Genomic DNA, 18,206 nt, shown 5'->3' with positions numbered 1-18,206 from the left:
TTTGTACTCAGGGAATTTATTCTATTTTTTACAAACAACTGGAGTTTTAAAGTCAAGACTTGTAATAGCTATTGGAAAAGCACAGTTACATAGTCATGTACGTTGTAAACGTTATTGATTTTATCATATTTTTGTTTGGGTTATCACACAGATTACACCTTGGTTAAAATGCATCCTCAGACTCTGAATTTGTCCCGTTATCGCTTTCCATCTCGAGGACAGAGTTATATTTCCATTCCCAGTGAAGCTTTTCAAGAAAAAGGTAAGGAAAAATTTAAAGGAAGGAGCAGAATAATGTAAGCAGGACATTGAAAAATAGTTTTTCTTGAAAACAGTTTTTGGTTTGTCTTACTTTTCTAAATAGTGGATTTGATTGCTGTTGATCATACTGGCTCTAAAGCAGCAGCAATTCTTCTGTCATATTAATGAATGATTAGTGTGGTAGAGTTTTTCATATTACTTAAATATTACTTTGTATTACTTTAATTCAACTTGAATAATGCACCTAGACCACAGAGACTGCAGACATTTAATGCTGGCATCTTTTAACATTGGAGAAGCCATCATTAAATAATTATATCTAGTGATCCAAACTGGTAATTTTAAAGAAATTCTGTGGTATCAGATCAGGTATTGCTTCTATCTCCACAAAAAATCAGCCTTAAAATGTTTTATAAATTTAAACTGTAAAATGATAGATTTAAGCAACGGTATCCAAACCTAAGCTAAAATTTTCTCTTATCTCAAAAATCGGAAAAAATCTGAAGCTTTAGGCAAGATTTTAAAATCTCAAAGTCAATTATTTTAGATTCTTAAAAGATTGAAGGAACCTGTTTTTAAAGATATCTACCTGGATTCTCAGGTCTTTGAAAATAAGGGCTAAATCACATAAACTACAATCCACAGAATTCACACACCCAGAGACCTTTCCTCAGTCACTTCTGTTGAAGAAAATTCAACAGAACTTGCCACAGATAAAAGCTGCAGATAGCCTGCAGTTGGAAATACTCCAATAATTACTGAACTATCTACCTGCTTTGTGATGACAGCTTTGTTTCTTTGCACTGGCTGTAGTTGGAGACTTCACTGGAAATGCTCTGAAGCTTGAATAACTATAATTGCAAACCACTATGTAATGCTAAAAATAGCATGTGAGAACTTTTTTCTTTTCCTTAAAAAGCTTCTTACCATGTTTATTTTATTTTCTTCGGCACATTATCATGGCTGCTATCCCAAAATGATCCAGACTCTTAGCTGGAAAAAGGGTTAAATCTCTAAAACTTACTTCTGAACAAGTTTGACCTTCAGACAACACTGCAACACTGTCCAAATGAACTAACCTAAACATTCATTATTCCACTTTGTAAATACTTGGAACCCAGCAAAAGACAGACATCTGTGTGGCTGACACTTATAAAATACACATCTGTCTCTTCACTTAGATGCTGGAGAACCCATAAATACTTGGAATTAAGACAACAAGCAGGCAGCTGAAGTGGAAACTGGTTGCCTGTGTTTCAGTTTTGTAAATTGCCAGCCAATATAGGTAGTGGTTAAGTAACCATGAGATTACTGTAGCTTCGAGATATTGACTCTGGTATGTCATGCAGCCATTTCTAATGACATGTGGGAGCTTTATAAATGATGACTGATTACTTTAACAACTTATTCATTCTGGAAGTACAGTTGCATAGGGCAGGCATCCTTCTATTTTGATGTCTCCTGTGCTGTACTGCAAGTTGTTCATACTTTTTCATTTATTTAAAATAATAATCAGAATTCAGCTAAAGCAAAGATGTTGAAATTTACAGAAGTCAAGGCTCTTAACTGACACAGAATTTCAGGTCTAGGAGAGAAGTGTCTCTTGCTTACAATAATTGCTCTAAGGAATAACCCCGGTTTCTTTTCACAGCTTGGATTACCATTGTCGGCCTGTTTTACCATAACATGCACTATTTCTTTCATAATATCAACCCTATGGATACCAAGTAAGTATCTCAGATCTCCCATGCTGTAACAACTTGTTTATTACATTAGTAATATGCCTTTATAGCAGTCATGTCATTATCAACTGTAAATAAATTATGAACCATAATTCTTATTCTGCAATATTGAAGAGGCATAGTCATTAACTAGAGAGAGATTAAACCTTGTGTTAGATGTTTTGTTTTATGATGTAGTAAAATAGATTCTCATGGTGACATGGTTGTCTTTCCTTGTCTTCTTTTTCCTTTCATCAGATCTGGTATTAGAATTTCATAACTTTAATCTGTCTTATAAAAGGCAAATTACATCTTTTCTCCTGACAAATGTAAAGTTTGCACTTAGATGAAACAAGAAAACATAACATCCCTCTGTAGGTAAAATCTGAACTTGTAAGATAATTTTACGACAGGAGACCAGGCAATGCTTAAAAGACCTTTTGTTTTATATGTGGCACCAATGAAATAGTTCCAGATAAGATAAAGTAAATGGAGACCTATATACCTCTTAGCTGGACAGTTCCCCAGGGAATTTAGAACTGCCATTCGTGTAAATCGTTACACTTTCCTTTTAAACTAGTAAGACTTCATGTTTTTATCTGATCTACACTAAAATATGTAGATTAAGTTAAATTGTCTCAGTCTTTTCTGTTATGTGGCTTTTCATCATGTTACGTCTGACAGCAGAAGGCAAGATGCAGCATCTCAGCTGTCATGTACTTCAGGGATTACCTTCCTTTCTTTACACACAGCTCCACAGAAGGTCATGAAAAATCATTTGTGAACTTCAGGGAATTCTTGGTTTATGACCAGATTGATCACACTGAGATAATGGCACAACTGTTACTAAATAGCATTTTAAAATTAAATTGCAAGTTGATCTGTTGTTTTCTCTGCTCTCTCTCAAAAAAAAAGGGCACTTAGCAGGTGGCTGTAAAGGAACTATGTCATTACTGCACAATATTTCTTGCTGACATGAAGAAACAGGCAATAATTCATGACAGATTAGGTTTTTCATTGAGAGGCTCAGAGTGCAATTTATTAAGATGATTAGCTATACTCTCAACCCCTTAGAGACGGAAAATTAATACGGTCTTGATTTAGGTCAAAGTTTAGCAAAGATGAACACAACATGAGTAAAGACCCTACATGTCAAAACTTCTCATTCTAATGCATCATCATGGAGTCTAAAGCTGCTGGGGTTCTGTTATAAGGAAATAGTTACGTCATCTTTGTGCATGGTCTGTGAATTTTATGGAATAGGATGACCTGGAGACCTATACAAGTTTAACTGAATCACATGTATTTTTAACACACATTTCCAAGAATAAAGGCTCTGTACCTGCTGCAATGTTAAAGAAAAACACAAAGTTATTGAAGAAGAAACAGCTGTATTCCTATAATTACTTGAACTGTTTGCAGTTTATATTGCACTACAGAGTCATGTCTATGACATTCTAAATGCAGATCTGCCCCAAAAGTGTTCTAAAAACCAACAATGCAGGGACAATGCTTAGTACTTTGTGGAATCAAACCCCAGGTATCCAAATAATGTTTTAAAAATAAGTATCAAGTTCCCTCCTGCTTGATTTTTTTTTTTCTTTGTACTGTCCTATTATATCTTCCTTGCTTACATTTTACTAGAATAAAAATGCTTTTTCAGAGTAATTTGTTTATTTATTTTGAAGATTTTCTTTTAGCTTCTGTCTAGCACTGAGGTACTTGAACACCTGTAACACCTGTAACCTTGAACACCTGTTGTATGTGGTGGTGGTTTTATTTTATTTTATTTTTTGTTTGTTTGTTTTTTTTGTTTGTTTGTTTGTTTTCTCCTTTCCTCTCTAGCATGTGGGGGTAAAAATAAAACAAAGTTCTTGGAACTTTTGTGCTGTAGAGCCAGATGACTTCTATTTTCAGACTATAAAAACAGCAGTTTCTCAGAGGGAACTCAGTTTTGATTCATTATAAAGGAAAGAAATTAAAAAAGAAAAAAGAAACAATAGGTTTTGAGTCCTGTTCTGCTTCCATGTATATACATTTTGTGTAACTCTGTAGTAATCCCAGTGGAAGTAATCAGATGAGAGACCAGATGCCATCTAACAACCAGGACCAGGACTGTGCTACAACAAAGAAAAGCTGGCACGTGCAAACATAAAACGCAGAAGTTTCATGTTTGTGCTGAAGTTTTTTGTACATGTTTCAAAATTCAGTTAGTCTAACATTAAAATGGCAAGTAACAGGAGAGGAAAAATGTCCATCCTGTTCATCTGTAAAAGAAAAATCTCAAAATGTTGGATAGTGGTCTTAACATTTCACATTCTTCTATAAACAAACGTTTCATATCAGAGTAGCAAATGCAATTCACATTCTGGTTCCTGGGAGCAGGATACTGATACTGATGCCTGATACTAATGTTTTTTGCTGGTCAGAGGTAAAGACTGGTGCTTGGGGTTGTAGTAAATGAGTTCTGCTTTACTTGGTCTTGCTGAGGAACTGAATGAAGTTATTTTAATATCTTACAACATGACCCCCACCTCTACTCTCCCTCCCCCAAGGAAAACAAGACAGCACTGCTAACAGGTAGCAGATGTAAGATTTTTTTTTTTTTTTTCCAGTGGTGTGCTGTGTTTAGGTACCCACGCTGATGGTTAATTCACCACAGCTGTCATTTCTCATAGTAAAAAACATCCATTCACTACCAAAGTGATGGATGACAGAAAATGTTTTACACCTGCAGTTTTTTTACAGATAGTGTAAAAAATTTTACTCTACAGCCAAATAGATCTCATTTATTCCTAAATGTGCAAAATGCCAAAGTCATAAGTTTTAGCTGAAAGCAGAAATAAATGTCCTTATTATGTACTGCAAAAATAATTTAGCCTAGAAAAAATATCACAGAGACTAATCAGACGTTTAGTCAGATTTCCTTCTGTTCGTATCATGACCTGAGTTATGTTCTAACAAACTTTATAACTGGACAGAAACAATCCTTCAAAGGACTTTAAAGTTCTTTAAACTTTAAAGGACTTCTAAATATATGCGTGACATACATGTATATATGCATTGCATACAACGCGAGCATCTTACTAATACGCATGTTTATTTAGATTGTCTGAATACCTAGGCACTTTTTCTCTTTGCTTGAAGGCTTCTTTCCTTAGTTAGGTTTATTTTTAGACCCCTTACTACATAGGATTCTCTCTAATCATCCAAGGCACTTCTCAGCAAGGCTTGTTAACCTTTGCAAGAAAGGAACAGAATGAAGGAATTTTTATGATATTAAGTCTCTTAATAGCTAAAGCTGTGGCCTATAATATGTAGCTGTTTCTTCTAGTCATGTAATAGGATCTTCTGGGGCTGGATCTTACTCAGAAATTCATTGAACTGAATGGAAAAAGGATGTGCTGTGTTCCCTTTGTTGTGGCTATAGGGGTGAGTTCTTGGAGGCAGCTCTGAGAATAAACTTTGTCTTACACTGCTCACAAAGGCCTTTGCTTTAGACAATTTGTTAGGAAACTGGGAGCTGTGATAACTTACCACTGTGAAATTATTCTAACAGGTACATCAGGCAGGAACAACATTTCTCAGGCCAGGTTGAAAAGAGGCCAATACTGGCATGAACTAAAAATGTTTTTTCTACTTCCTTAATATATTTTTCTTTCCAAGGATTGCTGAAGCTGCTGCCTACAAAGGCTATATGATCTCAGCAACCAGCTATCTCATCTCCATCAAAGTAGATCCTCCGCCCAAGCTGTCCCACAATCTGTCAGGATCTCCTCTTATTACCATCCAGCTCACACACAAATTGGTAAGTAAAACAAACTCTCCGTTTAGTACTATCCTTAGGGCTGTTCAAAACTTCAATGTTTGTAATGGCTTCTTTGTATTTTTCTTGCAACTTTTGTGGGAGTTTTAGTAGCAACTCGGATGACAGCCACAAATCTGATGGGCAGAGTATCTCCTGGGATAGGAAGGAAGCAGATTCGGCTCTGTTCTAGCATGACCTGTCTGTTCTAGACAACAGAGTAGAAATCTGTTCTGAATCTGACAATCCTGGAGACAAATTTAATTTCAAATTGATCGAATTCAGTAGAGCATTCAAATTTCACTAAATTAATATATTCCAGCAAGAAAATGGAAAAATAGACAGTCTTCTTAGCTCTCAGAGAAAAGGAACCTCTTTTTGTCTTGTGGTGTCAGTGAAGAACAAGTTTAAACTCTGCAGTGGTGGCCAGAGGAATGGCAGCATCTATCACCTACTCAACAGAGTGTTGAATGGAAAGGGAAAATGGAGATTTCTATTCTTAGACGTTTTTTAGAAAACATATGTTAGATATTCTACAACATTATCTTTCAAACACTGTATTCAAGCCAGTTTTTCTTTCTGTTTGTTGGGCTTATGGTAAGGATGGAGGAGACAGTGGAAAAACAAATATATGAGGAAAACCTTAAGGCATAGAAATGAAAAAGTGTTGTTGGACTGTTTTCAAGCTAAGGACTCTTCTGAATGTACCTAGTGGTCTCTTAAAGGCAGGAACTTGTAAGTGAAGTCTCTGGTTGTAGATAATTTATAAAATGCACTTTCCTTTATTTATTCTAGTACCTCCTCATGCTTTTGGTATGATGATTTACTAGCAGGCTATTAAACAAAACTGTGTTTTTTCTTTATGCCTGTTGCATTTCGCTATGAAGATCACTGGAATGCTGGTATAACCCATAGAAATGACACATTTGTTATCATAGCACACTTCATAGTAGTATTTTTAAACCCTTAATTCTTTTCCTTTTTGAAAAAGGAAAAAGAAAGAGCAGTTCATTTGCCTCCATAGATTTTTGTCTTGGCATCCAAAGATAATCCTTTATTACAGGCTGAGAGTAAACATGAAGAACAAAAAATCATTTGGTTTTGGTGGGGTTTAATTTAGAGTAAATTTGAACACTAAGTATATACTAGTATAGCACAGGCTGGGGAAAAAAGAAGAGATTGTAGGGTCATTACTCCATAGTCACACCTGGCATTTTATGCTCCAAAATCCTGCAAAATAACAGGAACAGATTTAATTCTTTCGCCTCTAGCCGAATTTGTTATGCATTCTGTAGTATAGGCTGCTTTACCTGCTATTGCTCTTGTTTTTGTTTTTGTTTTTGTTTTTTTCTATAATCATAGAGCATTTTTTTAGATAATAAATGATAGTATATTGTTATTAACCTCTATTTAGTGTTAAATTATATAACAATCTGCTGCTGTTTTTTGCATCTAATGAACCAGTACCATCCTACTACTTTAAGAGGTACAGTGAAGATTTACTCCAGAAGTTAAAACAAAAATTAATAATCTATTTTTATTTTTATTTTTATTTTTATTTTGCCCTGAATCATTTGTGGACTAGAAGTAGAAACTGGCCCCTAAATTTCCTCTTCTCCATCATTTTTAGATCAAAACTATGTATAAATACATTAGATCTTTTCTATGCTTATTCCAGAGCATAGTGCTAGTGTTATCTGATGGTGAAGCATTTTGTATATCTTCTAGCATGTTTGTTTTTTGTTTTTTGTTTTTTGTTTTTCTTTTTTTCTGGTGTACTTTTTTAGCCGTTGGTGTGAATTTTTGCCAAAAAGCTATTAATCAGTGAGCAACAGAATCAACTCTCTGAGTATCTTGTATTCTAAATCACACTCTGTAATTATTGGTATCACAGATTACAATTTCTGTGAATAATATTTAGAAACAATGAAATAGATACAATTGCAAGAAGTCTTTCATAGCAGGAAGAACTAGAGAAGAACTAATATTTCATTTGTATGATCCAAGAAATTACGGCACATTGTAGAAATTCAGAAGAGATGAATGTCAAGACTGAAAAGCATATGCAACACGATCTGGCAAGCATCAGAAGAGAAAATGGGAAAGAAAATGGTGTAAAACACCACCAATATTTTGTGAAATCTATATGGTGATGTGGCATAGGTCTTGATCTTTGACCACACCGAAGTCACTTTTTGACAGTGTCTTGGAGACAAAGTATCTATAATTTTTTGTCTTCCCTGACAAGGCAGCTGATCATATTTCAGCATGTGGAAATACCGGCTTGGTGTAAGTCCAGTCATATTAGGTGCAGAGAGGGTAAAGGCCTGACTAAGATGGTGAGACAAAGTGGGAATATCCATACAGTAGATGAGGCACCACAGCACGCTGCTCACCACTTTGTTGAACCTATATTGTCTGGCACCACAGAGAAAATTGCTTTATGGCTAGAGGAAAACATTTTGTACACTAAGTTTCAACCACTTTGTGGCTTCAGTAGTTTTCTGCAGAAGGGGAACTCGTGTTGCTGCAGTTTTCGATAATTATAGACACTTGACTTTCTCACCCTGTGTAAAAAGGAACTTGGATGAAAATGGGATTCAAATCACGAATTCTTAACGGAGCTCTTTTTCTCCAAAATTTATTTAATGTAAATGCCATTGTAAAGATTTGGCTGTTTTTTTGTTTGTTTGTTGTTTGTTTGTTTTTTATTTTTTTGTTTTGTTTTGTTTTGTTTTGGGGGGGGAGGGTGGGTAAGAAAAAAAAAAGCTTTACTAAGATACTACCAAGTTAGTACAAATTTAGCTTTGTTCCATCTAATTCTTTTGTCATGTGGTTCATTTTAACAAAAGTGCTAGGGGAGCTGTCTGCCTCATCATGAAGTGTTAATCTTTCTTACCATTTTATTATACTGAATCATTCAAACAGATGCTTCTCTCCCCATTTATTTATTTATTTTTTTTAACAAATCCTCTCATTCACGTTTTTGCTTCTGCTCTTTATTTTCTGCGAAGAATTCCTCCCATCAGAAGCCCACAGTGACCTGCTTCCTTGACACCCCTTGCTAGAGTTCATCAATGAAAGCTCATCAGCTTTTCCTGTAAATCCTGTCTCATATTCTGACTTTCTTAAATCTCCAGAACCAGGAGTCATACAAGAACATCAACATTATTATTGTAGGTGCAGCATATATATCTGGGAAGTGCTCTCTTGGGGCACTTGGGAGATGGTAAAGTGTAGGGAAAGAAGACCTCTTCTTCTCTTGACTGCTCACATTATAAAATCATGCTGGAAGTCCTCATGGAGCTCAGGAAAGTGAGTTTCATAGTGAAAAATTTCCTTAACCTTTTATCTGAGCTTTTAATGAGGTAACGTGTCTGATTTGCCTCTAATGTACCCTAACATGATCTTTCTGTTGTCTTTTTCCTGGCCAGTGGCAGGCCATATCCTAAGGTTTGTTTAACATTACCACTGATAGGAAAATAAAATGAGAGAAGAACCAGTTCCAATCTGTACACAAATATTAGTGCTACCATGAGAGAGATGAATCGATATGGAGCCAATTTATTTTTATGGCAAGTTAAGTGTTGACTAATTTATATATTGATCGAGGAAAAACAAAGGCTTTTGTCCACATCTTCAGAATGAAGGTATACTTTTTACCTGGATAGACTCTGCTAGAAAAAAAATTGAATAAAATATAATTAAAACTCTGATTCCTACAGAGTATGCCACAATTAAGCAAAAAGAAAAAATAATAGAAGCTTGTTATTTAAAAATCAATATAAAGTTCAGCACTTTCCTACATAAGTTAAATTTTTGCTATAAAGAGTACAGAAAATCAATTGAATTCAAATGAGACATGAACATAGTTACAGCTAATTTTCATGCTTCTGGGCAACCTTAAAATAGCAATATTCATTATGATACACAACATCTCTAAACAATAATTCCGTAGTTCTGTATTGTTAATGTTATTAACAGAGACATCCTAGGACATATTTTCTCATAGGAATTCATTCTGAAAGCCTGGAATTGCACAGTAAGTACAGGTTTTCATTAAGCACATTGAAGATTGCTTGTTGTAAGGAGGAGAAGGATTATATTGCAAGATGTTGTAATTCACAGAAGGTGTCATTTCCACATTAGAACTGATTTAAGCCTATAGAAGTACAATGCTTTGCAGGTGTTACCACTCATTTGTCATGAAATGCCCTCAATGAGTTCTTTCTCTTTGAGGTGGCAGAAATTAGGGCATCATGAAGTAGCTGAATGTTTTTGAAAATGTACAAGTCAAGTTTGTTTTCAATTTTAAGTTTAGTTGCTGACTTTCATTCTTTCCGTATGTGGATAAATTTATATACCAGCTTCTACTTAGAATTAGTATCTATAAAATTACCTCTCACCTAAGGAAAATAATCACTGGTGACAGGAACCAAGTGTTATCAATCTACAGCAAAAAATCATTTGCTTTTGGTCTTTCAAATTTCTGCTTGCAAGTGTCAGTGCATCAGCAGTCAGAGGTCAGTCAATTCCAAGCAATAAACTTCGAAAAATCTTGCTGACTTATAAACCCAGGACTGAATTCCACAGTCATTCTATTTTAGGGAGCTGTGGAATCTTGTGCTACTTTGCACTCTGCCTTTGATTGAACATTTGTCACAGGAGGAGAAGAGAAAATTACGGGTTTTATAGTTGACATGATCAAATCTGGTCCAGCAATGCAGAATTATCTCCCTGACACTCTCACAACTTTTAAATTCAATTTAGTTCCCTTTGTTTAAGTTCATCATCAGTAACTATATCCCCAGAGCAGCCTTGCATGTTGTGATGGCTTATTGCAGGAGTTCCAGCTAGTTGTGCTACATTTAATGTACTGCCAGGATTTCTGCTATAAAACTTTGTATTTCTCTGCACAATGTTAATGCATATATATACATATTTAAAATGTTATGGAAAAAGAAGTTATTGCAATGGTGAAGTAGCCAACATTCACATGTTAATAACTTTGCCATTTAAAATTATAAACAAAAAAGTAATTACATACCACTATCCCCTAATCCCCACTATCCCCGCAAGCATCCTGTGAAATCTGTCTTGATGAGGTCAAGCTGTTTTGGAGTGACAGTGAACTGTAGCATTTGATATCACAAGAAGCTGCATTTGCATTCAAAATGCCTGTGTTACTATTATTATTTTTTAATTTTAAATTTTAGAAAAGGACAGAAATGTTTTGATTGGCTGATTGAGAATTTCAAATTCACTGGATTCAGGCATTTTGAAAGAGGATGCTTTAAAAACTTTTTATGTTTGCAGATACCTATTAAATATGAAGGATAACATTTTGTTTTAATTACAATGCCTACCGGAACTTCTGCTGACTTGCATGAAGCAAAGCTTTCAGTCCTCACTCTAACAGAGACATGTGGCTTTCAGAATGACACCACCCCATTTTTCATCATCCATAACAATTTGAAGAGGGAACAGAATCAAGTCTGAAGAGTAAAATGAAGATTAGTTTTAGATTATTTTGTCTGGTGATAGTACTGGCAGTTAAATATACATTAAATATATGAGAAGCAGAAAGTTTGTGATGAAAACAGTCTGGTTGAAAATTATGTATGGATTTCACCTCTGCTTTCATTTCCTTGGGATGAGGATGAAAAGGAACAACATAGTTCACGGGAAGAGAAAGGTAACGAGTTTTATGTTCTCCAGTAGGATACTGTTGACATAAAATGTTACTTCAAACTTGATATTAGAAGGAGTTTTGTACACCCCCCACTTTGTTTATTTTGTTTTAGGCCCTCTTAATTACACTGCATGCTATCAATCATATATTTTGTTAACAGCACATAAATAACTGAGTGAGAAAAGCGGTACTGTGCTGTGTCTGTTAGCATATTTTGTGGTATTTTATTCTTTCCACCTGTAATGCCAGTCAAACACTGGAATGGGTTATGCAGAGGGATTGTGTCCTTGAAGATATTCAGAACCTGACTGGATGTGGTCCTGGGCACCCTAATCTAGCTGCCCCTAATTTAGCAGGGTGGTCAGACTAGATGATCTCAAGAGGTTCCCGCCAACCTAAATGATTCAGTGATTCTGTGATTTCATGTTCTCTCTGTCTTCACTGTTGCAAAACTACAGCAAATCTCAGAAGACACAAAAGAACATTTCTGCCTGGTATCCAAGATTTCAGCACAGCCTGTTCTATCGGTTGTTGTTTTGGTTACTGGCTGGGGTTGTTGAAATGGTATCTGCTCTAACATTTTTTTATGGTCGGAGTTTAGATAGGTAGGTGCAATTTCCAAATTCTTTGCACTGTGACAAATTATTGCTACTCCACCGAAAATATTTTTGAAAAATACCTATTTCCAGCTTCTTAATGGATTATTTCTTTAGGCTTCTTAATGGAGTGGATTAGGTACTGTTTAGTCCTGACACTCAATGTTTAGCTACTCTACATTCATTCTAATATTTAAAAATGCAGCAAGATACTGATCTCAGTCAAAGCTGGAAGAGAACTACGAGCAAGTGAGCTGTGTGGCTGCATTGCTTCATGACGTTGTGTGGCACAGTACAAATACATGTACAGTGGTTGGTGGTACTAGTGGAGAGGCTAGAAATTCCTTGGATCATTAATTAAACTGTCTGACTGCATTTATTCATTTAAATTCTTGTCTCAGTGACTTTAGCACAACTACAAAGGGAATCAGAACTTTTCTGCACTAGGGATTTTTCTAATATGAAATTTCTCACTAGTTATTTCAGCAGAAATGCCATCTGCAACTCTGTATTCATTTAATCTAATTTATTTTTTATTGCTTTTAGTAGAATGGGATCTGAGTAACCTGTTGCATACTCTCCTTGAGATACCTTGGTGTAACTCTTGGTATTTTCTTTGCAACAGTGGTGACTTCAGAACATCAGTGCCAAGTATTGAGGAAGCTAGCCTACTTCTGTTAGTTGTGTGTATTTGGAACTATGCTTATATTCTTTTACTTGTTTAGATTGCTTTACATTTCTCATTTGCCAATCCAAGACATTATCGCATGCTTGTATTCCTAGACTTCTGGCATGTCTGTGCAAGTCTCTGTGAAACCTCTTAAGCTTATAGGAATGATTTATATGGCATGAATGGCCAATACTTAAAATAATATAAATAAATGATGTTTCCCTCAGAAAACAGTAAATATAAGAAAGCTATTTTTGGCTTCCTGATTTATATTCTGTTGCCTTGGAGATATATGTAACAGTGTACTGAAAATGCTAAAGTAATAAAAGGCAAACTGTTGTGAAGACCATATTTTGTAGGAAAAAATCTAAAAAAATCTACATAAGCTGTCTTAGAATGGTGTTGTGGAAAGGCCATAGGCTATCTCTTTAATGCTTAGAGTCACTTTTTTGTGCATCTCTGAAACAGGAGATCTACTACTGTCCATACCCATCTAGAAAATCTATTCATTTAGATATACTTTTAAATCATAGAGTATTTAAGTGTTTTTTTTTTTTTCTTAAAAAAAAAATAAATCATATGCATTAGCATTATGTTGCTATTTTGAATTACTATTATTGATCTCTTTAAAAATAATATAATAATACTTAATAATACTTATTTTCCTAGTATTAGGAGAGTTATTTTTTACAAGACCAGATTCTAAGTTCACTGAATAATATTGCCACTGCACTGATGTGTGTGTGTGTTTTCTGTCACAACCATGAGAGAAAAGTGGGGAAAGCTGGGGGATGGATATTAGTTGTACAGTCTGATAGACGAGAGAGGACTCTGCCTTTGTTTGCCTTTTTGCTCTGCTCTCTCCCAGTGGCATTTCTTCTAAAGCAAAAATGAAGGCACCTGATCGTGCATTGTGGTTGTGACTGCATTTCATAGAACCATAGAATATCCTGAGTTGGAAGGGTCACCAAGTCCAACTCCTGGCACCACACAGGTCTACCCAAAAGTTTAGACCATGTGACTAAGTGCACAGTCCAATCGCTTCTTAAATTCAGACAGGCTTGGTGCAGTGACTACTTCACTGGAGAGCCTGTTCCAGTGTGCAGCCACCCTCTCGGTGAAGAACCCCCTCCTGATGTCCAGCCTAAGCTTCCCCTGCTTCAGTTTAACACCATTCCCGCGGGTCCTATCACTGGTGTTTACAGAGAATAGGTCACCTGCCTCTCCACCCCCCCTCTCAAGGAAGTTGTAGACTGCGATGAGGTCCCACCTCAGCCTCCTCTTCTCCAGCCTGAACAGGCCCAGTGACCTTAGCTGATCCTCATAAGGTCTTCCCCTCTAGTCCCTTCACCATGTTCGGCGCCCTCCTCTGAACACTCTCCAACAGTTTAATGTCCTTCTTGTACTATGGTGCCCAGAACTGTACACAGTACTTGAGGCAAGGCCGCACCAGCGCAGAGTAGAGCGGGACAATCACCTCTCTCGACTGACTAGCAATGCCGTGCTTGATGCATCCCTGGTTGGCACTCCTGGCTGCCAGGGCACACTGCTGGCTCATATTCAACTTGCTGTCAACCACAACCCCCAGATCCCTCTCTGCAGGGCTGCTCTCCAGCATCTCATCGCCCAGGCTGTACATATAGCCAGGGTTGCCCCATCCCAGGTGCAGGACCTGGTACTTGCTGTTGTTAAACTTCATGCAGTTGGTGATCGCCCAGCCCTCCATTCTGTCCAGATCTCTCTGCAAGGCCTTTCCACTCTCATCAGAATCCCCAACTCCTCCAAGTTTGGTGTTGTTGGCAAATTTGCCCAGAACACCTTCTAGTCCTACATCCAAATCATTTATAAAGACATTGAAGAGGACTGGCCCTAAAATGGAGCCTTGAGGGACCCCACTAGTGTCCATCCGCCAGCCAGATGTGGCCCCATTTACCACAACTCTTTGAGCCCTGCCTGTCAGCCAATTGCTCACCCATCGTATGATGTTTTTGTTAAGTTGTATGCTGGACATTTTATCCAGTAGGCTCCTATGGGAAACGGTGTCAAAAGCTTTTCTGAAGTCCAAAAAGATCACATCAGCTGGTTTCCCCCGATAGTGCATCGTGGTTGTGACTGCATTTATTATAAGGCAGCAGTATCACTAAGTATAGGTTCTGTTAGAGGAATATCACCAGTCTAAAACAATGCTTTTATTTAGTATATGCAATATAAATAAAAAGTTTAGCTTAGAAGATCATGTTAATTTTAGTTTAGGAATGACAGAGAGGTCATACGTGAGAGAAATTTGTGGATGGTAAATTTCTGGGTTTGCTTTTTTTTTTTTTTCTCCCAGTTGTTGCATTAGGAATTTTAACTCCCCTTGCTTTGCAATAGAGTGGTAGATAATGTTATTAATGGCTAGTAATAGAAACTTGGGATTGTTTTTCTAGCAGGAACTGTGTGGGATTTTCCCTTTAAAAAAATAATAAAATAAAAAAAAAGACCTTCCCAGTCTAAGAGGCTAACACAAGCTAGGTCAGCAACAAGATTCCTATCAGGACAGGACCAGCCAAGAAGAACTGCATTTCAGTGACTCATGCTGAAGCTAGCTGTGCATACCTTCCTCCTCTGCAGTGACTCATAGTAAATTTCAGTAATCTTGATTTGTTCAAGCTATCATTTAATGACAAACATATGCTTCCAAGGGGAAAGTGTGCTCTAGACCAAGGCAAGGCTAATATGATAAGGCTTTCAGTACAACAACAACCAGAACATCACAGTTCAGGAGAGAGGGTGTGTGTGTTTTATTAGGATAATTTATGTTATTTGAATCAAGTACATTGCTAAATGCTTTGTTGAAATTGCATGTTACAGGGTGCTAAACAAGGACAGATAGAAGAGAAGAAAATAAATAATAGACGAGTCCCATGAACAAATAATATGAAATAGAAATTTAATTTATTTGCAGTAAATAAAACTTGGCCAAGTTTAAAGTTCTGATTCAGAATATTATTATTACTATTATTTTTAATCTTTCGTTACATTCTCCTTTTTATTTCTTTATTTCTCCCCCCTTTTTTAAAATTTATTTTTAATTTTTGAAACACTTTTCTCTCTGGAAATGATTTTCATCAGACTGTTGGATTTTAATGCTTTGCTTTTATTTGTTGTTCTGTGATTGAGCCCAGAGCATATTGGGATGCATTAAACACTTTATAGGCAGCTGGCTAAAAGAGGTGATTATCCCACTATATCGAGCACATTTTTTTTTTTGCCTCTTAGCCCACCATATTTATATCTATAGTTATCCTAATTTAGTCATCTTTTGGCCTGCTATTTATACTTGTATACATAAGCTTAATTTTAGTATTACATTCCATATTGCTGAAAAATAGGCAGGAGCTGGAGTGCTGTACCAGACAATGTGGGGCTTTAAGTAAGCATGGGTACCTCAGTAGAAGGAAGGCATAATGCTGTCATCCTAGAATTAAACTACTGCTCATTTTTATATTATATGGTGAACTGTAGGAAGAACTTACTGGGTTTTGCTGATGAAATTTACTTTGGCAGATCATGTAAGGATTTAGAGCAGAATTAATCCCTAGATGCACAGTTGTTTGTTATCTAGTGCAAAATGTTTAGTCACTAGCTTGTCATTCAATGTAAGTAAGTCCTAACTCCATGGTTTTGCATTCATGCTAAAAGAAGAACTGTGAAAACATTAAATCCTGTACAGTATGATTAAGTTTGTTCAGTGTATTGGTGAAGTAACATGGTATTTCCAAGAGTCTGGAGCTGCTACTATGAGCTTCCTCAGGACTTTCACTCTGTATTAAAAGGAGGAAGAGGAGACATTGTGTAAAGCATAAGAGTGCCTCCTCTCCGTGAATTGGAGAGATCGTTATGGCATGTACTATAGGTTGGTGCAAAAAGCATCCACAGGATCTAAAGTTTTTGCAAGGCAATCTTGCACAAGGGACACTTTCCTTTATTTTTTCTGTGGCTGTGAATTGGTGAATGGGTGAACTGAATCTCAAGAAAGCTCAAGGAGATTTCTAATTGATAAAGTAACAAGTGAAAAAATATCCTATAGCACTTAAGAAATGGATCAGTCCATGTTACACTGTGTGAATTATGCTGCACTTTGGCAACAAGTTTTAGAATACACTTTTTATTAGTCTAAAGATGTTTTAAATAATTTCAGTAGCTACAATTTCAGGAGAACTGCTTCCTGTATTTTCCATCCCTCTAAATAGACAGCAAAAGAATAAGAGCACCAGATGTACCAGGGAATTTGATTTTCCTTAGCGACGTTTGTAACTGTTCAGCAACACTGATTAAATCTTTCTGGTTCCCACTTGTTACTAAGTATGACAATCCTACCCTCAGTAAGTTGTAGAATTTCAGATTTGGAAGGAATCATTTCTTCATTCCCCACAAGCCCCAAAATAATTCTGCATATGACAGATAAATGGTAATGGCTGTGTTATGATTCATACAAAAATTTCTCCTGGATTTATGACAAAATTAAAGTAATGAAATCAGTCAAAACTGTTGTTATGTTTTAATGATCTATTTTCTAGTATGATGATCTTGTTTTTTCTTGCTCAAACTGGGGAGAAAATGTGTTTATAGAAACTGGCTAAGCATTTAGTGGGACCAGATTCTCATATAGATTCAAGCAGCAGGAGTTCACACATCTAATAAAATGATGTCAGTTTGTACTAACTGCAGGAATCTCCATGAAGAAAGATATTCTAGGGCTTGGCCACAGTGGCCCCTTGGGCATTATTTTAAAGCCATCACACTTCAAAAAAAAACCACTAAAATTTACAAAAATGTGACTACCGTGAACCTGTTAAGCACCAACAGTAAAAGTTTATAACCATTATTTCAGACTGCATATACTAAATTTAAGATTAAATCTTAAACTGAAGTTCTTTGGTGAGTAGCAGAGCATGCTAAGAGAGGAGGTCAAAATGTTCCCTTTCTTTGTTCTGTGAATGCTGTGTCGAGTCCTCCTAAACTGTCACTGAGGAGTTGTGACAGCTTCACACATTCCTCATTTGCAAAGCAGTTGGGCTTTATGTACATTCCTTCACAGAAATATTTCTTCTGAAATATTTACATTGAAAATCTGCCAAGAATTAGATAAATTGTTAGTGGGAGTGAAAGAGGTATGAGTGGAGGAAGAAAATCATCCAGGGAATAATTTAATGTAGCAAAAGAGAATACAGCACAAGCACCGTTTGTGTTTCAGAGAAGCATTATTTTGCTCTTGGGAGAAGTTGCCAGTGTGATACAAATCAGCATAAATTCAGCATCCTCTGCAGGACTGAATTCTCTTGCAAAAAGGCCGAGTGCTGTCACCTCCTATTCTCTTCAGAGCTTGGCATCTGATAAGGTTAGGTTAACTTTTAATCTTTCAGGTCAAAGCTTTCACTAAGTGAAGTTCAGTTACATGCGCAAGGCCCGTTTATTA

General features: G+C 36.3%; 1 protein-coding gene across 2 annotated transcripts in view; it reads left to right on the top strand.

The window, feature by feature from the left end:
* ADGRD1 (adhesion G protein-coupled receptor D1) overlaps nucleotides 1–18,206 on the top strand; it is a 157,196-nt gene that overhangs the window by 28,845 nt on the left and 110,145 nt on the right. For both annotated transcript variants that reach the window (XM_032199050.1, XM_032199049.1), the window contains 3 exons: nucleotides 152–262; nucleotides 1,913–1,988; nucleotides 5,649–5,790. In XM_032199050.1, coding sequence (XP_032054941.1) covers nucleotides 152–262; nucleotides 1,913–1,988; nucleotides 5,649–5,790 — 329 coding nt within the window. The remainder of the gene's footprint in view (nucleotides 1–151; nucleotides 263–1,912; nucleotides 1,989–5,648; nucleotides 5,791–18,206) is intronic.

Source organism: Aythya fuligula, chromosome 17, assembly GCF_009819795.1.
Source record: "Aythya fuligula isolate bAytFul2 chromosome 17, bAytFul2.pri, whole genome shotgun sequence".
Lineage (NCBI taxonomy): Eukaryota > Metazoa > Chordata > Aves > Anseriformes > Anatidae > Aythya > Aythya fuligula.
The sequence above is the reverse complement of the archived record's forward strand: the minus strand, read 5'-3'. Positions and strand labels throughout refer to the sequence as shown.